This window comes from Pogoniulus pusillus, chromosome 16 (genome assembly GCF_015220805.1).
Source record: "Pogoniulus pusillus isolate bPogPus1 chromosome 16, bPogPus1.pri, whole genome shotgun sequence".
Lineage (NCBI taxonomy): Eukaryota > Metazoa > Chordata > Aves > Piciformes > Lybiidae > Pogoniulus > Pogoniulus pusillus.
The window spans coordinates 24,212,929-24,236,532 of record NC_087279.1 but is presented as its reverse complement, the minus strand read 5'-3'; the positions used below and the strand labels follow the sequence as shown (position 1 = coordinate 24,236,532).

At 46.7% G+C, this 23,604-nt stretch overlaps 1 protein-coding gene across 19 annotated transcripts in view; it reads left to right on the top strand.

Annotated features, from left to right (window-relative positions):
• The window catches only part of MAGI1 (membrane associated guanylate kinase, WW and PDZ domain containing 1), a 474,320-nt gene that overhangs the window by 413,390 nt on the left and 37,326 nt on the right, over window positions 1-23,604 (top strand). For all 19 annotated transcript variants that reach the window (XM_064157031.1, XM_064157024.1, XM_064157030.1 and 16 more), the window contains one exon: window positions 19,570-19,601. In XM_064157031.1, the coding sequence (XP_064013101.1) occupies window positions 19,570-19,601 (32 nt within the window). The remainder of the gene's footprint in view (window positions 1-19,569; window positions 19,602-23,604) is intronic.

The window sequence follows — 23,604 nt, the reverse complement described above, 5'->3', positions numbered from 1 at the left end:
AGTAGGTGCTGAACGTAGCCCCCAGCCAGCCCTGCGAGGAGCGTTTGATACAGAAGTGCTTTTCTGATGTCTTTTCTAAAGGGTTTGATTGTAATTAGTCAGCAGCAAAAGCCATTTTGTTTTACCAGGGAGCAAGCTGCTTTCTGCGTTTGCAGCTCCAGTTTGTTGTTTTTAAAGGCCAGTGTCAAGGAATTAAGGATATTTATCCTGCAACGAATAGCAGCTCTGCAGAAAGCGCTGCCTTTCCCACACTCCTTTCTTTCCAAGTACTTACATTTTGTATTCTTACAGTAAATTAAAGAAGTAGGGAATGGAACCTAGGAAGAATTCTCCAATTTTCCAAGTGTGAGTTCCTTAAAGACTTCCAGTAGCAGGTTTAAAAAACGCACTACATTATGATGATTAATATATTTACTATGGAGAAAATACGTTTGGAAGAAAAATAGCAGCTATTATTAATCCTCCTAGAGAGTGCAAATGCATCTGGTAACACCATACATTAATTATTTGAATTGTGGCTGACATTTAATAATCCTCCTTGTGCCTTGAAGGCATAATGAAATGATCTGATGAGGAAATAAATGCGTGGTTTTAATAAGGTAGTTATTAGTTCCCTGGTAATCTTCCTGAGTATCTCTCTCTTTCTTTTTTTTGCTTTCATTATTTTAATTTAATCAAGATCCTAACCACATGTAGAACATTTACTATCACTTTCCTAGATAGATACTGCATCAATCTCCTTGAACTGCCTCCCTCCCTCCTTTGAGATCCTAACATTTCCATCCAAGCAGAGAACGCTTGCGGTTCTACATTTCATGCTCCTGTGCTACGGGACTCAGAAACTGTGGTGGTCCTGGTCCCACAGTTAATCATTAGAATGTTCTTCTTCACATCCAGAAGAAAGCTGAGCCAAAGGGTGGCACAGAAGCCATACAGAACACAGGCAGCAATAGTAGCCCCAGAATCAAAACCACTCAGGTTTGTTTAAAGCTTGTGAGATAGAGGTGGATAAAATGCACCCAGCTCGCAGTGCTGCTGGACTTGGGTCCTTGCTCCTATAACTTCAGCTCCTGTTACCCTGCCAATCTTTATCAGAAGTGCCATCCCCAGGCAAGGTGCTGCTATTTATTTTGTTCTGATTACGGAAATGTGTTCAGCTCTGGGTCTGATTAGCTCCTTCAGGGCTGTTGAAGCACTTCTCCTTTAGCTCCACTCTCCTTCAGCTCCACTGTCAGTTGTCCTTTCCTCCTCCTCCCTCTGGTGTCCGATGAAGAAAACGCCGGGGTGCTGTCAGGCATCGTTGCATTAGCTGAGCATTTGCATTCAGTCAGGCTTTGCATGAAGCATCTCTGCAACACTAAGGCTGATGTTCAGAGCCGTCGAAAGGATTTGTCAGAAGTGATTACTAATCAGGCAGAAAAATAGCAGAAAGAGATGTGTAATATGCGGGAAAAGCTCTGCCTGCTCCAAGCTACTGGTGCACTCCCAACAACAAGGTTTAATTGTTAGGCAGAGCTGCTGAGAGCAGCCTGTGAAATATTTACAGTAGAGTGTACTCAGCCAAAGTACTGCTTGTGGGAGCAGTGAGTCCTGCCGGTGCCTGAGTGAGGAACAGGATGGTTTCAGGGAGGAATGCCCCCTCTGCTCCGGTGTCAGCTCAAAATAGTTTGCAGGACTCATACATGATTGGGGCAGGGAGATGAATACATTAAGAGAGGGATGGTGTCAGGTCATCGAGGTTTTGATTTCCAGAGGCTCTATAGAAAACTTGACAGTCATGTCCGTCCTTAGTTCTTTACTTCCCTCTTCCTTCTCTCCTTTCTAAGGACTGATTATATCATTGCTGTTGTTTTTCTGTTTCACCTGCTCATAGCTCTGGATAGAGCTCCCTGAGCACATCTCACGGTCTGGACTTCAACACCTGAGAGGCTGAAAAGGATGAGCTGCAAGCAGAGGCAGGGTGCAGTGTTGCTAATTGGGCTGTATGTGAGAGCAGATTAGAAAAGCTGCTTTTGCTTAGCAAAATGAGGGGGCAGAGGGGACAAGATTATTGTCTCTTATCTTCTATCTCTCCTACCTAATAGTTAAACCAAGGAGCAAGCTGAAGAACAACTGAGTGTAGTTTGGTCCTAATTTAAACTGGAAACAATAAGAAGAAAATGCCAAACCATTACAGGCTGTAAGTCAAACTGGGGGAGGTGTTGCTTGTCTAAAGGGGAAGCTCAGCATGTTTGAAGGGAATATGACATGGTGCTTGCAACGGGAGAGGAGATGCTTCATAACCCAGCAGGACCATTCCAGGGCTGTGTAGCTGAAAGTAAACCAATGCTACTGGTTGGTAAATGCAGGATTAAGCATTTCTTTTTGCCCCTGCACTGCACACTTCACTTATTTTAAAGAATCATTGTTAATAAGGCCATAAAAGGCACACCGTTATTTTGAATGTTTGTAGCTGAAAAGGTTCTTTTAACCTTCTACCTACCAATACATAAGTACTCCTCTCATAAAAAAAAAGGCAGAGAAGGTAGCAATATTTGCCACTTGAAATCCATTTGTCATTGAAGTCTTGTGTATGCACAGTAATCACCTGAAATAAGCAATGCTCAAATACCTCTCCATTCTGCACAGATTCTATTCATAATAAAAGCAACATTTTGTCAGAATAATTTCTCTGCTTCCCAAGGGACTCTTATTCTGGGAGCTGTGCCTGTGCTGGAGCAGGTAGGGGGCTGCTTCAGAACAAGTTATTCTACAGAACTGCTGTGCTGTGTTTTTCTGAGTCACTAAAATCTAACATTTGTTTCAGTGAGAACATTCATGTCTTACTGAGGTGGTTTGTGAATTACCTTACAAGAGGGAGGATTTATTTTTTACCTTTTTTCCCCACTCTTGTCTCCTTTCCCTCTCCCCCCCCCCCTCTTTTTTTTTAGGCCAGTCTTCATTTCAGGTCATCCAAAAATATTGATTACTTTGTGCTCAGTTACAAGAATTAAGCTGATCAGTTTTTCAAGCAGGTTTAAACTGTTTCCCTTCAAGACTTTCACAGTCAGTGCTCACTAGCGCCTTTATTCACTGGAAAGGCAAAAATAGCATAAACCTTGAGCCTGATCTATGTAATCCCCTCAAAGATGTGTTTGCTCCAGATCAAAGTGAAAGCATACAGGTGAAACGTCACTCACATGTCATGTGCAAATCAGTGGAGTTTCTAATAGCTTTTCCTAGTGCCAAATTCGCTTTGAATTGGGGAATGGAAATCCAGCTTCTGAAAACAATATATGCTGTATATGCCAGGGTTTCAAAACTAAACATATTTTATGGGCAGAAGTACCATTGCAACACCTACCTGTCTAAATTGCTATCAGTGGGACCCTAAGTCTTACCTATCATAGAATCAGTCAGGATTGGAAGGGACCACAAGGATCATCTAGTTCCACCTCACCTGCCATGGGCAGGGAAGCCCTACCCTAGATCAGGGGTGTAAAAGCAAAGGCCATAGTGCATTCCCTGTTCATGGTTCAATTCAGTGGAAGGTGTTCATGGGGAACGATGAGGTGGGTGGAAACAGGGAGAAGTCTGTGCTCTTCCAACATGGTTGATTCTGTGATTCTATGATTCTATGTCCTGTTCATTTGGTTTGTAACTTAGTGGTCGTAAGAGGGTCCTTGTGACACAGCTACAACAAAGGTTTACAGCAATAGATCAAAATTCCAAAGCTCTAAAGCAAGAAGCCTGTTAAGTCTCCTTAGCTAGATGGACCTTCCCTTGCTGTTCTAGTGATGCTCTTGGCATGGAAGGGTAACTAACTTCCAACACCTCCCAGAGAGAGGAGTTAACTCCTCCTCTTTCTGCTGAAAATGCATTCTAGAGTCACCTGCCCTGGACATGAAGGCTTCTTCCTGTAGCCTAAAATGGAAGAACATCTTTTTTTGCCTCTCTGTTTCTCTCGTGTCCATGCCACTGAAACATCACATAGTAAGCTAAAGCTACCTGTCGTCTTCTTCACGTTGGTTGCTGCAGCTTCAGGCTCACCCCATCCAGCTTAGGGAGAGTTACAAGAAACTTTAGAGAGTGGGAAAACTTTACAGACAATGTATCATAACAATTTATCACTGCAAGCACATTATAACAGTACAGTTAAAATCAGGTTGCTCGTTGAGGTCTAGAGTGTCCGAATAAGAATGGGTGCAGATGAGCAGTGGCACCGAGCGTTATGTATTTGAGCTGAATGAACTCTGTTACTGCAGCAGGTTGCAGAGAACATCTCCTCACTGCTCCATCCTTCCTGCCCCACCACAAACAGCTGTCAGTCTGAATTTTATAAGTAAAAACATTGTCTCTGTACTTCTCAAGACCCTCTCTTCTCCATGGAAATGGAAGTTTCCCTTCCTATCCTTACCGGAAAGTGTTAGAAATGGATCGCTTAGCAGCAAGAGCCAGACAAACAAAGAGTGTTCAAATTAGAGCTCCTTTTAAGTTGCTATCCCTAATGATATAAACCCATGGTAATTAGAGCCAAAATCAGCTATTCAGTGCTGACTTGAACTCTTTTGAGCAAGCCACTCACTTCTGCTTGCCCTTTAGGCTTGCAGTGAAGAGCGAGTTGAAAGTCACACCACTGAGGCACCTAGCTGCCAAAACGTCCAAAACATCTCAGACTCTCTTAGTAGCTGCTGAATTAGAGAAAAACTGAGCCCAAAGTGCACTTAGAACACAAATCACAACCTGGCAATCATCTGACCGCTAGTTACCACAGAGCATGTTTGCCTGTGCCAAAGCTTCTGGAAAGGGAAGAGAAGTTGACCATTTCCAGCAGTGTTTTCAGTTCCTCCTACAGAAAGGGCAGAACATTATACTGAGGTCTTTGTGCCATGTCTGGATCTGTAGGGGCCCCCACGAATGCTGCCTCAGTGACCACAGAGCTGCTAGCACTGATTGCTAGGTGTGCCACCTTGAAGGATGGTTTTCTTACTCTGTGTGGTAGTGGTTTCTAAGAGTGCAGTAGTCTGGGATCATTTCACTTTACTCTTTTCCTAAGGAAAGAGGGCAGTAAAACAATTAAGGCTGTCGCTGAATTAGAGATAAATAGAGAAAGGTTGTGTTTAAAAATGTGCAGGAGAAGATACAGCATATCTGAATCCTTAACAGCTAATACAGAGACAGGATACATTGCCCCAAACCCGTCCCCCAGGCAAACCAAAACCCACCAAGAAAACCTCGTTGCTCATTTTCTCCACCCCCCGCTGTCTCAGACAGGCTGCATTCACTGTGCCCACAGCCCTGAAGGCCACTTTGCCACAGGGTACTCCTGCATAGTTAGCAGAGAGTTGAAAGGAGCAGGGAGAAAGGAGAATGAATTAACCTTGCTGCTTACTTCTAAAGTATTTGTAGGATTATGGCATTGAATAAGATAATTACAATATCCAGGGGGTGCAGTTCATCCCCTGGGACGGATCCTGGGCTCTGTAGGGATTTTAGGAGGCGTGGGGTGCGCTGGAACCCTTTAAGGCACAGCACCCTGCTCGCCCGAGCGCCGCCCCGCGCAGCCTCGCCCGTCGCGCAGGGCAGGAGCAGGTAATTCCTCTCTCACAGCTCATCTACACAGCTGACAGCTATGGTTTTAAAAAATCCCACTTCAACTCACCTTGCTTTCTTCCTTGCCTTATGTTCTGTCAACCACCACCAGCTGCCAAAGCTCCCAGGACCTTCTACTCGGGTGTCTCCAGCTTAAGAGGGACAGGGATCTGCTTGAGTCCGAGGGAGGGCTATGAGGATGATGAGGGGACTGGAGCACTGCCTGGTGAGGAGAGACTGAGGGACCTGGGGCTGCTTAGTCTGGAGAAGGGAAGACTGAGAGGGGATCTAATCAATGTTTATAAATATCTCAGTGCTGGGGGCCAAGATGGGGGGACAGGGAGGGACAGGCTCTGCTCACTGCTCCCTGGGATAGGACAAGGAGCAATGGATGGAAGCTGCAGCACAGGAGATTCCAGCTTAACACAAGGGGAAACTTCTTTACTGTAAGGGTCCCAGAGCCCTGGCACAAGCTGCCCAGAGAGGCTGTGGAATCGCCTCTGAAGGCTTTCAAGGCCTGTCTGGATGTGTTCCTGTGTGACCTGAGCTGGACTGTGTGGTCCTGCTCTTGCAGGGGGGTTGGATTTGATGATCTCTTTGGGTGCCTTCCAACCCCTGACATCCTGTGAGCCTGTGATTTCCCATCAAACCTGTTTGTTGAATCCCTGCCCTTTGTCACTCAATTGAGCAGGACACTGAGAAGTACCTGATATTGTAGTAGCAATTATACCCTCTAGAATTATCAGGTGAAGGGGATATTGTGGATAGCTCACAGGCACCCTTCAATGTTTACTAATTGATGTTTAAAAACTCAGGGTCACAGTGTGCTTGAATAAATAGATGTCTGTGTGTAACACCTAGATGGATTTTTCAAGTTCATTACTTTGTATTTCAGGGTTCCTACTTTATAACTCCAGAGTTATGGATCTCCTGAGTGAATTTGGAATCTTATTTGGCATTTAAAAATCTATCTTTGTTTGTTCCCTCTTGCTTATTTTTGTTACTTTAGCCTTTAAAGATATATTTCTGGAAAGAAGGGAATCAGATGGGTAAAATTTGTGAGTTGCTCTACAGGCTGTTTTAGAAGTGAAGCAGTTCTTGAAGGTTTTGCAGTGTTACTTTGCTGTTTCCAAAAGTAGAATATCCTAGTGAAAATACATTGTTAACACTTAAGACAAAGGAGGGGATTCTGCCCCTTTGCTCTGCTCTACTCAGACCCCACCTGCTGTCCTGTGTGCAGTTCTGGAGCCCCCAACACAAGAAGGACATAGAAGTGTTGGAGCTAGTCCAGAGGAGGCCACCAAGATGCTGAGAGGGCTGCAGCAGCTCTGCTATGAGGACAGGCTGAGAGAGTTGGGGCTGTGCAGCCTGGAGAACAGAAGGCTTCCAGGAGACCTTGGAGTGGCCTTGCAGTATCTGAAGAGGACCTACAGGAGGGCTGAGGAGTGACTATTGGCAAGGTCTTGTAATGACAGGATGAGGGAGAATGGGTTTAAACTGGCAGAGGGGAGTTTCAAACGGGATGTTAGGAGAGGGTCGTTTGCAGTGAGGGTGGTGAGACACTGGCACAGGCTGCCCAGGAAGGTTGTGGAGCACAGAATCACCCAATGTGATCTCTCAGATCCCTGGACGTGCTCAAGGCCAGGTTGGATAAGGCCTTGAGTGACCTGTTCTAGTGGGAGGTGTCCCTGCCTATGGCAGGGGGTTGGAACTGAATGATCCTTGAGGTCTCTCCCAGCCTAAACCATTCTATGATTCTATGACTTACATGCAGGGAAGGAGCAGGTCTGGGGCAGTGTTTGGTTGGGTGCATCTTTATCTTTTTTTTTTCATATCAACAACCTTTGTTTCTTTCTTCTCCCTGTTCAGTGGAATTTTACTCTAACAAGGCCACCAAAAGTTGATGAGACTTTAAAGCAAGTTTGATGTCACATTTACTATTCTCTTACAGCCTTATTCTGATCAGGCACTAGTATCTCTGGCAGCAGACATAAAAATCAGTCAGGGCAAGATGAAATAAATTAAGAGCTACACAATTTAATATTTTGAAGAAGAAGTTTGAAGTTCATAGCCCTTATTAGAATTGCTGATGTGCCTTTATTTCAATCTAGGGTGCAAGTTAATTTTGCAGTAAACAGCTCCAGAGCATTAGATGCACCTTTTTGGGGCAAGGCTGAGTATTGTTATGCAGCACCACACAGTGATCAGTGGTAATTGGTTTTGTAAAGCAAGCTAGCAGGATCTTGGGTTTTTTTTCCCCTTTGTGATAAAAATAAGCCCAAGTTAACATTTAAAATCAGGTCGTCTTATAAATAATGTAATGTTTTGGGATTACACAGTGGGTTTGATTTTTTCCCTCCCTTCAAAGTGCTTTACAGGTGTTAATCTTAGTGACATTAGCCGTTTGGGTTTGCTGATCTGAATTTGCAAGCTTTGGGATCACCCTGCTTGCTGAAAACACGAAGGGGGAAATTTTACCTCCCCTCAAGTTGTGCCAGGGTAGGTATAGGCTGGATATTAGGAAGAAGTTCTTCACAGAGAGAGTGATTTCCCATTGGAATGGGCTGCCCAGGGAGGTGGTGGAGGCACCGTCCCTGGGGGTCTTCAGGAAAAGACTGGATGAGGCACTCAGTGCCATGGTCTGGTTGATTGGTTAGGGCTGGGTGCTAGGTTGGACTGGATGATCTTGGAGGTCTCTTCCAACCTGCTTGATTCTATGATTCTATGATTCAGTGCTGGCAAAGCCCATGACAAGGCTCCCATTAGACTCCAGGAGGCAGCAGGGTTTCACCAAGGTTTTGCATGCTTACAAACCCCTGCAGCCACAAAGAGTAATAATTGCCAGCATCTTGTTCAGACACCAAATAGTTTGATGTGCGTTACTAATGCTCGTACAAATAGTGCGTTTGCGGGAACTAATTCATTAGCGTTGCCAGGTCGTGCTGGAGTTCCTCAATGCAAGGCAGCCTTCTGAAACAGCAAGTGGCAAATTCAAATATCAAACCTCAGAAAGCCCAAGCAATTTAAAATCCTACGTTAAGCTCACAAAGTTCTAGACAGAAAAACGCTGCCTCGGAGTTCTTTCTGGCTTTTTATTTCAAGCCTCTCGTGTTCACATCCAGTTGCCTTTCTTAAACCCTGGGGGGGCTAAGAAACTCCAAACAAAGCACACCGCCATAAGAGCACCTGATTCTAAACCCAACAGCTTCATAACACTGCAGTTCTGATAATAAAGGAGAATTGGCATTGCTGGTACGTCAGCATTTTAATAGCCTGTAGCATTCCCAGCCCTTGCTGGCGTGATGCATGCGAAGTGGCTGACACTAATCTGTTAGTCATTTGAAGCACGAGTGTTTTCCCTTCACTAAATCCATTTGCACTGATTTCTCTCCTAGAAATGAGTAAGCAAATGAAAAGATGCCTGTGCAATCTGCTTTTTGGGTCAGCTTTAGCTGCAGATCAGCTGCCCTGCGTTTTTGTGGCAGCATGGCCTATCTAGGCTGTAGCCTGTGTCCCCCAGATATGTGTGTCATCTGAGCTCCAGAGTCGCGTGGAAGGGTGAAATAGGATGTAGCAGTTGCTGATTCATTGCCTGGCATTTTGCTACACATTCATTTCAACGGCTGAGATAATTTACTCCAGTTTGGAGATACCTCACAAAGTGTTGCTTTAAGGCCAGGAGGAAGCCTGGGCTGCAGTTATTAACGTTATTAACAAGTATGGGAATAAAGAAACAATGTCAGTTTTGCCTGATCTTGCATGCTGGCAGCACAGCAGCAGTGGTGTGCACGTTACGCGCATGGCTGCCTTTCTGTGGCAGGCAATCGAGATCTGCTTTGAAATCAGCAAGCAAACCAAAGCATTTGCTGCGTGCTGGAAGGAAAAAAAAGATGTCTGAAATCTTCCCATCAGGATGTTTTATTGCATGAACCACCTTATCTTGCAGAAAGGAGTAGGCTCTTAGACGAGAACAAAACAGGAGGCTGCTTAGCAAATGAAAGATGAGAGCTCTGAAATTCTTCCTAAAGGTTTCTTTTTTCTTCCTAGCTTGAGATTTTCAAAGTTGGCTCTTTCTCTATTTTTTTTTCCCTTCCCTTGTGTCTTGGTTTGGGTTTGGTATTAAATGCTGAGGTGGTGTAAGTGGAGGAACTCAAACCCACACAGTGTTGTTTTATATCAAGCGTGATGTGATGCAACGCAAGGTGGCACAGCAGAACCTAACAGTGTGCATTAGATAAGGCAGATTTAGCTGGAGATGTGCCTCCCACATCTTCATCGGGATTTACACGGCAGGAAATGGAGCAGACTGGAAGCTGTGCAGCAAGAAGGCTTTCATTCCACCCAGTTTTCCCTCCTACCCTTACGTTCTGCCTGTGTGGCATTTTGGTGTGCATGTACTCGTCAATAGCAAGTTTTCATCAGCCATGTTGCAAGTGGGTGCAGTGGCTGCTGCCCTCATTTGGCATCATTATAGCCAGGCCTAATAGAATTAATGAGATCAGAAATCCAAGAAAGGTCTTGGTTTGTCACTGTAATTAAGTATGTTTGGAGTGTCATTAAAAGCACTAGCAGGTGGGCAAAACTGAGGGAGAAGGATGACTTTGTAATGGGCTAGTCACTGGTTCTGAGATAGATTGCTTTGAAATATGAATCCTCATAGCTCACTCTTCTAAATTTAAGTATTTTTCCACTCTTCATGAAGATTTTATGTTTATTCATTTTCATATTTATTTGTTTTGGTCAGATGGACCTTTTTTGTGTGTGTGTGTGTGTGATGGTGGAAGTAATTAGGACTACACCAGCTTTCAGACCTTGTTAAAGCTGTCTTTTGTGCTAGAATTGTAGAATCAACCAGGTTGGAAGAGACCTCCAATATCATCCAGCCCAACCTAGCACCCAGCCCTATCCAGTCATCTAGACCATGGCACTAAGAGCTCCCCATGCAGTCTCTTCTTGAACACCTCCAGGCATGGTGACTCCACCACCTCCCTGGGCAGCCCATTCCAATGCCAATCACTCTCTCTGACAATAACTTCCTCCTAACATACAGTCTAGACCTGCTCTGGCACAACTTCACACTGTGTGCCCTTCTTCTGGTGCTGCTTGCCTGGCAGAATAGATCAAGCCCACCTGGCTACAACCTCCCTTCAGGTAGTTGCAGACAGCAGTGAGGTCACCCCTAAGCCTCCTCTGCTGCAGGCTGCACACCCCCAGCTCCCTCAGCCTCTCCTCACAGGGCTCTGCTCCAGGACCCTCCTCAGCCTTGCTGCCCTTCTCTGGACACCTTCCAGCACCTCAACATCTCTCTTGAATTCAGGAGCCCAGAACTGGACATGGGACTCGAGGTGTGGCTTGAGCAGTGCTGAGCACAGGGGCAGAAGAACCTCCCTTGTCCTGCTGCCCACACTGCTCCTGAGCCAGCCCAGGATGCCATTGGCTCTGCTGCCCACCTGGGCACACTGCTGCCTCAGCTTCAGCTACTATCTACCAGCCCTCCCAGGTCCCTTTCTTCGTGGCTGCTCTCAGCCACTCTGTCCCCAGCCTGTAGCACTGCTTGAGGTTGCTGCAGTTTACTTTTCCATAAAAACTTGATTTTAGACCAAATAAAGTTATGCTTTGTGACAGCATCTACAAATCCATTGTCCTCTAGTAAATATTTTCTGCTTTAGCATGCCATGTGTGCATCTGTGCTCCTCAGGGCTGAATCTGGCTGGGCATTCTATAAATATTAGCTTATTATTAAGGGATGTTCTTTATTAATAGCAAGATCAAACTAATGCCAAGAGGCCCCTGTTTGTAGACATCTCCTTCATGCAGAATGCTCTCCAAATATGAGATATGAGAACCTACTGTAAGCCTCATGGGTTCGAGCATGTGGATTTACACATTGTAACAGCCCTGTGATAAGTCTGAATGCAAACACCCTCACTGAGTAGGATAAATACAGATGTGACAACAGCAAAATACGGTTTCTCCTCTACCAGTGTCCTCCTGAGCATGGGGTGGCAAATGAGATTGGCCTTGAGCTGCTGCTGCGCTTTAGTACTCACATGGCCATGCCACAGGGCAGCCAGCTCAGGAGAGGGGGTTTGGCACTGAACATCTTCACAACTGCAGCATGCCTAACGAATTGTGAGCTGTACTTCAGAAATGAAGCTTGCAAGCTGTGGATTTTGTGAGCTGGTGCAAAAGCTGTGGGTACCTTCATGCATATCCTCACATGGATGCCTATGAACACGGTAGAATCTGTGTGTCCCTGTATCTGTATGAAAGAACTTGTGGGTTTCTAACTGCTTGCCAGTTCTGGTGCCTACCTGCTGAAAAAGGTGAGCTTTCAGAAATGTAATGGCTCTGAGAGATTTGCTTAAATATTAAGAGAGATTTTAATCTGACTGTATGGTTCTCACGGCTCCAGCTTTAGGAAAAGCTCTTCACTTAGTGGGCTGCAAAATGAAAACAGAAGAACTTCTGACTTGCTATCACCCCTAGGTTAGATGAGTGGTCACACTAATTCTCAGTCTCTTTAGTACCTTACTCTCTTGTCATTACTATGTGTATCTAACTACACAGCTGAATTTATGTTTCTGTAGTAATTAGCCTCTATCTTTATTAGCCTGTATCTTTATTGCTTCTAGAATCATCTCTGGTTTGAGATGCTGAAAATACGGCTGAGACTTCAATTGCTAGGAGTTGGTTAGCATCCTGACCAAAAATGAGTAATTGAGGCCAATGCAATTTAGCACCTTTATAGCACCTAGCACTGAAATTCTTGTTAATGGCAATAATATACTATGCCTCATTATGTTCTTGCCGGTGCTAGTGGGTTAATAATGCCTGAGATGGTCTCCTGAAAACATAGCTTTCTTAGCATCAGCACTGAACATTAGCATTAGAAACGCAGCATTTCTCACTGTATTTGGTAGTTACCAACCTTGATTTAGGGCAGGGCTACATGCCTGCAGTGTGACTTGTTCTCTGGCTTACAGCTGGTATTGCATAGCTAATTCTTTTGCTAGCGCAGTGGCACTCTTGTTATGCAAATCGCAGCGACGAGCAGGAAAGTTGAGCGGGGACAAGGCAGGGATTTTTTTCTAGGTGGTGCTCCATGCCCGTACAGACCTTGCCTCTCTTGCTGCAGATTACTCTGCTTCCTTGTTCTTCCTTCAGTCTGGAAAAGATCAAATTCCATCTATTTTTTTTAGGCAGCATTTGTCCTTTGTTAGGCATCCCTTGGCAATGGATCGTACAGAATCAAGGGGACTGCTTTATCACCACCAGCCTCCCCAGCCCTCCCAGCAGCACTAATGGCCATTAGCATTAATTATTAAAAGGTCCTTGTTTTGCACATAGAAAGCAGCTATCAATGTGCAGTGCCAGATAGATGGTTGTGTACCCCCCGAATCCAGCACCTTACCCCTCCTCTTTCAAGATGCCTGTTTTCTTTGGTACAGCCTTTGAGTTTTATTCAGCTCAGCATAAGCAAAGCTATTTAGGAAGCTTGTTATTATTTTTTTTCCCAGGCAGGAACATTTTCTCTGTAAATGTTAACCTTGTGAGACAGTCTGAAATGTTTCTTTTCTTGTGGTTTCATTTGCCTCCTGCTAATTTCTAGCTGTTGTGCATTCTGCACTGCAGACAAGGGAATGGCAAAACCAAATGGGTGACCTTTTCACTTAGGCCCACCTCGAGCCTTTTTGATTTTTCCCTTTGCTGTCCGACAGAGTGTCCAGATTTGAACTGTTAAGCAGGCATGAGAAGTAAAGATCTGGACACCCTTGTTCTTTCTCTTCATCTCAAAACTGAGCACTGTTGATCAATGCCCACAGATGTTGTAAGAAATAAATGCTAGAGTGGCTTCTAGACAGGCTCTGAGCAATTTTAGGCACTTTAGCCTATGGGGGGAACAGATTGGCTGAGAGCAGCAAGGCAGAGAGGCACCGGGGGGTAGTGGAAGATAGCAGCTGAACATTGAGCCAGCAGTGTGCCCAGGTGGGCAGGAGAGCCAATGGCATCCTGCCCTGCATCAGGAACAGTGTGGCCAGCAGGACAAGGGAGGTTATACCTGTACTCAACACTGCTCAGGCTATACCTTGAGTACTGTGTCCAGTTCTGGGCCACTCAATTTAAGAGAGATGTTGAGATGCTGCAACATGTCCAGAGAAGGGCAACGAAGCTGGTGAAGGGCCTGGAGCACAGCCCTGTGAGGAGAGGCTGAGGGAGCTGGGGGTGTGCAGCCTGCAGAAGAGGAGGCTCAGGGCAGACCTCATTGTTGTCTACAACTACCTGAAGGGAGGCTGTAGCCAGGTGGGGTTGATCTATTCTGCCAGGCACCCATCAACAGAAGAGGGGGACACAGTGTGAAGTTGTGCCAGGGCAGGTCTAGACTGGATGTTAGGAGGAAGTTTTTGTCAGAGAGAGTGATTGACATTGGAATGGGCTGCCCAGCGAGATGGTGGAGTCACCATGCCTGGAGGTGTTCAAGCAAAGCCTGGATGAGGCACTTAGTGCCATGGTCTGGTTGATTGGCCAGGGCTGGATGCTAGGTTGGGCTGGCTGAGCTTGGAGGTCTCTTCCAACCTGCTTGGTTCTGTGTTCTATGACTCTGGGTAGATTGTGTTAACCATTGCCAAGTGGTTCGGACTTCATCTGAAACAGCATTGAAATGTGTACTTTATGTTTTGTTGTGGAGGGAAAGAGCTCCACTCCAAATGGCCTGTAGGCAGCTGAGACATTTGGATGGGTTGAGAAGATGATTCCTGTAGTGCCTCAAGATAGGTCTTCTTTAAGATTCAGCATTCGATTGTTTGAATTCACTGTTTCTAAAACACAGGGCTTTGAGCAGAGCACTGTGGGTCTGGTGTTTGTCCAGGTCATTTTGGAGTGTTTGTGGCTTTCTGAGGTCTTGCCCAAATCAGGCCCAGGCTCTGGTATGGATTGGTAGTCCCATGTTGTGTTGGGTGTGTGCTTAGTAAACTGGGATTTGCTCTGTGTTGTAATCTTCCTGTCTTACTTCATTGGCATGAAGACATAAGATTTGAGAGAACATACCTGTGGAAATTAAGCACCCAGTCTTGTGTGTTAGAAACAGCAAGGCTTGGTGTCACAAGCTTGTCTCATCAGCTCTTCCATGAGCTCATTCTAGGCAGTTACAGGCTCACAGGATGTCAGGGGTTGGAAGGCACCCAAAGAGATCATCCAGTCCAACCCCCCTGCCAGAGCAGGACCATCCAATCTAGCTCAGGTCACACAGGAACACATCCAGACAGGCCTTGAAAGGCTCCAGAGAAGGAGACTCCACAGCCTCTCTGGGCAGCCTGTGCCAGGGCTCTGGGACCCTTACAGTAAAGAAGTTCCCCCTTGTGTTGAGCTGGAACCTCCTGTGCTGCAGCTTCCATCCATTGCTGCTTGTGCTATCCCAGGGAGCAGTGAGCAGAGCCTGTCCCCCCCCTCCTGACCCCCAGCCCTCAGATGCTTATAAACATTTACGAGATCCCCTCTCAGTCTCTTCTCCAGACTAAACAGCCCCAGGTCCCTCAGCCTCTCCTCATCAGGCAGTGTTTCAGTCCCCTCAGCATGCTCATAATTCTCTGCTGGACTCTCTCCAGCAGATCTCTGTCCCTCTTCAACTGGGGAGGCCAAAACTGAAGGCAGTACTGAAGATGAGGTTTCACCAGGGCAGAGGAGAGGGGGAGGAGAACCTCCCTGGATCTGCTGGACACACTCTTCTGAATACACCCCAGGATCCCATTGGCCCTCTTGGCCACAAGGGCACATTGCTGTGCCATGGATGTTATCCAGCAGCGGAGACCTCCCAGCCTGTACTGGTTCTCAGATCCAAAAGTTTACAGAATCACAGAATGTCAGGGACTGGAAAGGACCTTGAAAACTCCTCCTGTCCAACCTCCCTGCCAGAGCAGGATCACCTAGAGCAGATCACACAGGAGTGCATCCGGGCGAGTTTTGACTATCTCCACAAGCCATGCCAGGCAGGCAAGCCTGCAGACAAGATTAACCACACAAGATTGCAAAAGTAGCACGTAGCAAATAAGAAGTAAGCTGAGTTGTGGCCTTGCTTCATGGACCGCATCACTCCCACCGTAATACAGCGTCACGCCACAGAGCTGCTGCTCCTGGTGGGTAATGGCGTTAAGAGTGCTGAAGTCATGGTACAGAACTCACTTAATGATTTGCATTTTTTCCCTATGTTATAAAACATAGTTGAGCAGATGGATGCAGCCAGCTGTACACAGAGCTTTAGGGACTACTGGGGAGAAGAGAGAGAGGGTTTTGTTAAGATAAATGTAATAATCTCTGTGATAATTAGTTTAATTTAGATCCCTGCCTCTGACTCATTTTTTTGACTAACCTTGTCTGAAGCCTTCCTTGCCTTGCTGACAAGGCTGGGAATTTAGTTTGATTACCCTCCCTTTTCTGTGTCTGCTCGTGGATTGCTCACTGATCACTGATATTTTTCATTAAGCAGTTGCTTTATTACATTGTTATTTAGAGGGGAGTAATTTGAGCTTTCTAATTAATTTAATTCCAGGCACATTTAGCAAGCAGCTACAATGAGCCCATTCAAGGGGGTTTTAGGTCGTATTGACATTGTTTACCAGATGTGCCGTTTGTTTTAACCCCCTGTTAACTCTGTGATGGCAACAGCTCTGTTAGATTGCAGGACTCTTCCAGCATCCCTAATCTGCACCTTCAAAATCGGTAGATGCATTTCAAGCGCTAGTGAGAGATGTTCACAGGCATTAAATCACAGAGAATTATTTTGCAGAGAGCCTTGGTATAAGCTATTCCATTTGAGGGCAGAGCACTGCATAAGCCTTTTGGCTTCTCTTAGCCAGGGATTTCAATGCTATTACCCCAACCACTGAAAAAATGGGTAATGTCAGTGAGACCCAGACTGGGTGTTAAGGCCATGCTTCTTACCTGAACCATGCAGTTACCTCTGAAAAACTTGCAGTGAGGCCTCAGAAGACAACAGGACAGCAGGGAGGATGACCACAGGAAGCAAGGCAGTGGTGGGATCTGGATAATGTTATCATGTAAACAAAAAGCTGATGTTGTGATTCAGAGTTATCGCCATCCCAAACTCATAGGCAAGGGCAATGGCCTTGGCCAGAAGCAGAGCTGTCACCATCCCAAACTCATAGGCAAGGGCAATGGCTTTGGCCAGAAGCAGAGCTGTCACCACCCCAAACTCATAGGCAAGGGCAATGGCCTTGGCCAGAAGCAGAGCTGTCACCACCCCAAACTCATAGGCAAGGGCAATGGCCTTGGCCAGAAGCAGAGCTGTCACCACCCCAAACTCATAGGCAAGGGCAATGGCTTTGGCCAGAAGCAGAGCTGTCACCATCCCAAACTCATAGGCAAGGGCACTGGCCTTGGCCAGAAGCAGAGTTGTCACCACCCCAAACTCATAGGCAAGGGCAATGGCTTTGGCCAGAAGCAGAGTTGTCACCACCCCAAACTCATAGGCAAGGGCAATGGCTTTGGCCAGAAGCAGAGTTGTCACCATCCCAAACTCGTAGGCAAAGGCAATGGCTTTGGCCAGAAGCTTTTCATTAAAGCTCAGCATTTTCTTGCTAATGATGCTCCCAAGTGCTTTGTCTTCAATGCTGTGTCCATTCCATCGTCTGAGCATGAAAGGTGTGTATGACACCTATCATTTGCTGATTTGGCCTGCTCTGTTGAAAACTAGGGGTTTAAAATGAGGCCTTAATTAGATGAGTAAATAGCATCTTTACAGGGGAAGGTGCAGGCAGTTTATTCCCCCGACTGTAAGCTCATCCCATGAAAAACTGGCAACATTTGTTAACATGTTCTGCAGTCACTTATTTTGGTAAAAAGTCAATTACTGTTTGTTCTGCAGTGAAGCCTGGCACAGAGCAGTGACACTGTAAGATTCATTGGCCTCTGAAGGACCCATCAAACAACGGTCTTGATGTGTTTTCCATTCTTCTTCAACCCTTTTTTCATCTCTGCTGGCTTAGAAGAGCCAAAATTAATGACAAGCTTTGAAGGAAAGGTTTATTCAGTAGCTCATACTTAGTAAATTTTAACTTTTAATGCTCGTGATGCAGTAAACTGAATTATAGAACAATTTGGACCAACAGCCCAGCTGCATCTCCACTTTATTTTTTGTGGGGAGCATTTAAATTGCTGTAATAACTTTTCTGGCTTACGTTGGTCTGTTAGGGGCGCGTGCGTGCGTGGAGATCTGTTCTACCTATTGATTTAATAGGAAAGAGCATCTCTTGGAAATGTGTGTGCATGCATGTGGAAGGAGAGAGACAGCGAGAGAGGGAGAGTCTTTATCTTTGTGTTTATCTCTGTGATAAATGATGCCTGTTCAAAATGTGACTTGCCATGGACGTTATTAGTGCTTTCCTCTTTAAGGGTATTATACAAACACTGTCACCGTCAGCAGAAATGAAGCTGCGGTCTGGATGGTTTAGTTCAAACAGGTTGGTTGTTTCATTGTCCCTCAATCAATCAGTGCCTGGAGGGGTATCAGCTATTGGCTGGGAATGTATTAGAGTGATGTGCAGAGCACAGATATTCCTCAAAAGCTGGAAATATTTCGTGTCAAATACTCGTTACAGTTTGCATCCCAGGCTGTGAGCAGAAGCAAAGTGAGCTCCGATTATCATTTTTAATTGTGGCTCTTCCCCATTCAGAACTAACCTCTCCCAAATTACCTTAAAATGAGCTGCCTTTTTTTTTTTCCTACATAGATTTGAGCATGGCTTGCACCACTTATTTCATTCTCTGTGTCAAAGTTAGACGAGGACATGGGTTCTATCACAAACAGAAAGCGTAAGGCAGAAAGCGTAATGCGGCATAAATGCCACCTAAATCACATCCTAAAGACAAAAGCAGATTTCAAACATTGCAATTTCCAAGCTCTTAATGTGGAGAGTGTAATCTTCTGCTTTGGTTTATCGTTGTTTGCTGGAGTGTCACACAGAGCAAAATGCAAGGGGGTTCCCTCTCCTCCAGCAGTGGAGGAAAGGGAAGATGATGTGTAAAATGCTCAGGAAAGAGCTTGCCTTATGTTGAAGGTTTTTCTCCCAGCCAAGTGTCCCCTTTGCTGCTGGGAATTAGGCTATATGTAGAAGTAGTCGAGAGAAACCCTGCTTGTGTTCTGTTTCTCATCACAGAGCGGGTGAGAAGCTGCTCCAGAATGCAAAACTGTCCTTGAGAAAACCTTCTCTAGTGCCCTTCCCCTGGTTTCTTCCTTTGTGTTGACCGCAAGTTCTGTCGGCCCCTTCTCCAGGCTCCCCAGCATCCCCACAAGGGTCAGGACAGTTGCAGTGCTGCTTTCCAGCCTCAGCTCTCAGAAACTGCAACTAGGAGATGAAATCTCTGCATTCAAAGATTGACACTCAGGATGGACAGGGTGGAAAATGTGTGTTTCCTCCCTTAACACTGATATTTGTAGAGCGAAGAGCTTATTCCTCCTCGTGCCTTTGCTCAGTTTGTGCCTCCCAGCTCAAGCCAATGCAGCTTTTCCTTTCAGAAAATTGATTTCTAGAGAAATACTTTTTAAAAAACCAACCTGCTCTCCTGCGCTGCTGCGATTGGTCTGATAACATTGCCGAGCCGACCGCGTCAGGAGGAAATAGCCTGGGCTTAATTGGGAGCTAAGTCTCCCGTAATCCAGGGGAGCATTTGAGATTCTGGCCAGGCGCTGGGTTTCGGCGGGCGCTGAGGGCTGTGGGTTTCTCTCCCAGCCTCCCGGCTGCTGCAGCACAAGTCAGCATAGCTAATGCAGATAGAGCTCTCCCCCCGCTCCCGTCTCTCGCTCGCTCTCCCTCTGCCTGTGCTTTGATTCGATATGAACAGACTGGTAACTCCGATGCGAGAGCGAAAGCTGACATAACTCTGCAGATGGCTACGTTTGGATGATACACCTAGGGATTTTTCTTTAAGGGAAGGTAACGTTCAGATGCTAATGTTTATTTTTCCCTTGTTGCCATTTTTCAGGACTGCCGGTCCCAAAGAAGAGCCCAAAGTCGGTAAGCACTTTTCAGCTACTATTTTTTGTCTGTTTGCCTGCTTTGAGGGAGAAGGGCTTGAGTTCGGCTTGTTTGCTTTGTGGGGCTTGGTTGCTTTAAGTTGTCTTTCTGTTGCGACCATGACTACCTTGTAAGGCTCCTGCTGCACGGGGAGATGCAAGAGGAAGGCAGTAGGGAATCACAGGACTTGTTTGCAAGTAGAGCCTCAGATTTACAGATCCTCATCCCTGACAGATGAGCTTTGCCGTCGTTTAAATTAGGAGGGGTAGGGGAAAGGCTATTGTTTCCTTTTGGAAAGATGGGAGGCTCCACCTTCTTGCCAGATAGCAATTCCTGTCGGGTCCTCCTAGGCACCAACCTCTTCCATTAACTCCCTGAGTTTTCTTGAGTCTCCTTGGCTGAATTATTAACAGAATGGGAAAGCACACACCTTGCTGAGAGAGACAAAGCACGAACGGAGCACGATGACTGTTCCAGGGAATACAGTTCGCTGTCTGAGTGAGCAGGGTTGTGTTGCAGGTGTGAGATTCCTTATGTCAAAAAAACCCCAAAAAACCAAAAAAACAACCAAACCCAACAACAGAGCAGTATTTTCTTGTCCCTCCTGATTTCTGTGTAAAGCTGTTACCTGGATAACACATTAGCACACGGAACGGAAGCCCTCATCTAAAGCAGCATTAAAGCTCCCTGAACGAGGCTGTAGAGGAAATGAACGTGGTACTTGTATGCAACAAAAAGGAAGGCTTTGTTTTGCAGGGAAATGTAATACTTAGAGCCTGAAAGTTTCCAGTTATCTGGGGAGGTCGGGAGTCGGGGGTAGGGAATTCTCTCCCAGCAGCTTTGGGGCAGCAGCGAATTAGGTCTTTGCTGTGTTGTAAAACAGTGCAAAACTTCACTGACAGTCCCTGAAGGGTGCCAAAAACTGCAGCGGGGTACAGCCCACCTTGCTGCAAACCTGGGCAAGAGGTTTATGAAGGAGCTGAGCAGAAGGCTTCTGCTTTTAATGCGAGTTCTCTGCTCATCCAAAAAGAAAGCCCTGAATTAATTAATGTGCTTCTGCTGGCTTAGGGCAGTGCTGATTAAAGTCATGTGAGCCCAGGCCTCTACTATTGTCAGCTCACATTAATGTCGAGAGGCAGGAGCGCCCGGCGCGCTGCCTCGCACATCACAGGCGTGTCAGAGCCCTGCGCTCGCCGCCGTCACAGGCGGGCACGATTGCAGCCGTGGGTAAGGGGTGCGTGTAAAAGCCGTCCCCGCCGGGCCGCGTCTCCGCTCCGCCTGCATCCGCTGCCCCGCTCCGGGCAGGAGCGGCCGCACGCCGGCCGGAACCCCCCTTTGATCGGTAAAGCAGCCCAGATCAATTCACCTTGGTCTCACAGCATAGAGCCTACTGCTTTGACACAGGCACATTTGACGCCAGGTGAAGCGGGGTCCTGTCGTGTCAGACACCTCTCTGGTTGGCAGTGATGCACCGTGACAATCTGTGCAGCATCTGGATCCACCTCAGGATAATCCTGCGATGGTGAACAAAGAGACTGCATGCAAACAGGTGTAGCTCTGCAACAGCAGATTTCTGCCCTCTCTTTGCTCTGGAGAGCACGTCAGTCCTGGGAGAGCAGTCCCATTCCCTCCTGTGCCTCTCCCAAACCTCTTACAGCTTGCCCCCCGGTAATTTTGACTATGGCCCTAGGCGGTGCTGTTGCCTCTGAAGCACTGGGAGTGACAAGAAGCAGAGGCTCCTCTTCCCCTTGCCCGCACACTGGATCATTTGCATTGGCAATTAGCAAGGATGTTTTACACTGCCGCATTGTACGGCAGCCTTAATGACCGACCGCTGCTTGGAGGGGCAGAGCAGAGCGTGTCAGAGTCGGTACAGTCGCTGCTTCATTCCCAGGCATCAGGGACGTTGAGCAAGGAAATCTGGAGCAGATCACCTCAAGGCACCCATGTGCAGAGGAGGAAACTGCCCTTAGGGCTGTCTGGGGCAGGTTTACAGCAACAACACAGCTCGTGTGGCCTAGACAATGGTCAAGTGCCTAAAAGCCACTGCATTACTAAACACCTTCCTTCCTCAGTTTGGTTGCAGAGCTGCTGCTCGGCTGTGGGGTACAGGGAGCCTGACTCTCTTAGCCGTGGTGATTCTCTCTTGCTCTTGTTCTGCCCGTGGAGAGCCAGGCCTGGCCCGCTGGGATGCTTCCAGGCTGGGATGCTGTCCTGCTGCGCCCTGCCCTGGCATTTCCCAGGGATGGTTTGCTGCTCTTGCAGCTCTTGGGTGAATGTGGGTGCTGCCAGCTGCGCTGTGACCGTGGGCTGTCCTCAGCACTTGGCTATGGGCCTTGGGTTGAATGTGCTGCCTGTCTCTCCAGCTCCCTTTGCCTGACATGGGAACTGTTCTTCAGCATTGCTTAATGAATTAGCTGCAGTTAGAGGACAGCCTACATCCAGGCCAGAAGCAGTTGGCCCAATCTGAACTTCTGCTCCTTCTTTTCCTTCTGCTGCATCAGGGAAGTCATGAGCTCAGCTCATCCTCTTCTGCTTTGCTCAGCAGAGTGAGCCCTCTCTCACTACCTCCTCTCCTTTCCTGAAGCCTGGACTTGCTCCCAACTTGCTGTCAACAGCTGTCTCTTTCTCAAACAAGCCCTGTTTTGAGCTATCAGCCCCAGTCTCCATAATCCCAGAATGCCAGCTTCAGGCTGCTGAATACCTCCCAGCTGGGAGGAGGTGTTTTAGCCTCTTGGAGAGGTTTGTTCCTGCTGGGTCTGTGGCACAGCCTGGCAATATTTTTCTACCTGGAGCTTAGTTTTCCTGGGTGATATTTTTCAGCCTCTGTGGATCAACTGATAAGCTTTGCTCTTTTTAAAGAAGAGCTTTTCAACCTTGGTGAAAGAGCCAAATTAGTGAAAAAGAGTTTGCAGCCACACAGGGCACTGAGCACTTCCAAGTTCTATTTTTCTCTTTTTACTTACACCGAGGACATGCTCACAGCATCTCCCTGTGCTGCTTCTTTGTTTTCAGATTCTTATTGATTCTTTTTCAGATGAAAATGGATAATATTTTTGTATTGACCCTACAGGGCTATACATTTTCAGCATGCAAGGTCTCCAGCACAGCAATTTTCCCTGCAATTATTTTGGTATAACAGGGATGAAAGAAAACTTTTTTTCTTTATCTTTTTTTTCCCTCGTTATTGGTTGCATCAAAATGCTCCACAAGGGGGCAAAGATTTCCAGTTCCAGCTTGGTTTGCTGTCTCTGCCAGGACCAGCATCTCTAAATTGCTCTAGATCACAGAATCTGCAGCTAAGATCGTCAGAAGACGAGACCCCTGCAGGGGAAGGGAAGTGCTAAGCTCTTCCAAAAAAACCCCACCAAAACCGCATTTTTGTATTTTGGGAGTAAATAAATACATTGTCAGCACAGCTGAATCGTGGCCAAAAATGCCATTCCTGTGCACAGCCTGTCCCTGCCAAGAGGCTGACACAGATTTGGGATGGACAGGCAGTAGCTGGGGCTCTGCCGATGGCCTGGTTTTGTCCACAACATCAATGTTTGTGCAAAGCATCCTTCTACCTTCAGAGACCATTTTTCCCCTCCACCTTGAAATGCAGTGGGAGGAAACCACAGCAACTCTTCCCTCTTGCAGTTTTGTGCCTGGAGAATCCCGTGCCAAAAAGCTTTGGTGTCCGTTCCTGCTGCAGGACATGGTCCCTGCCACCATCGCCTCTGCCGCTGCGGCTTTCTCTCTCTTTGACACAGACGTACACAGCTGCTGCTAACAATTAGTGTCCTGTTGCTGCCTCCAGTCACCTCTCACCCGTGTCGTGGCCCTTGGTTGTTTCAACAGTCACTGTACAAAGTAACATCAACTTACTCTTTCGTTTATCATGAATGACAAACTGATCTCTGCTCTGCGGGCATCTGCAGCGTTTTCCAGGCGCTTGAGGACTTTTGCAAGCAGCTTTCCTTCTCTTTCCTTCAGAAGCACAACAGCTTCAAGCTCCCTG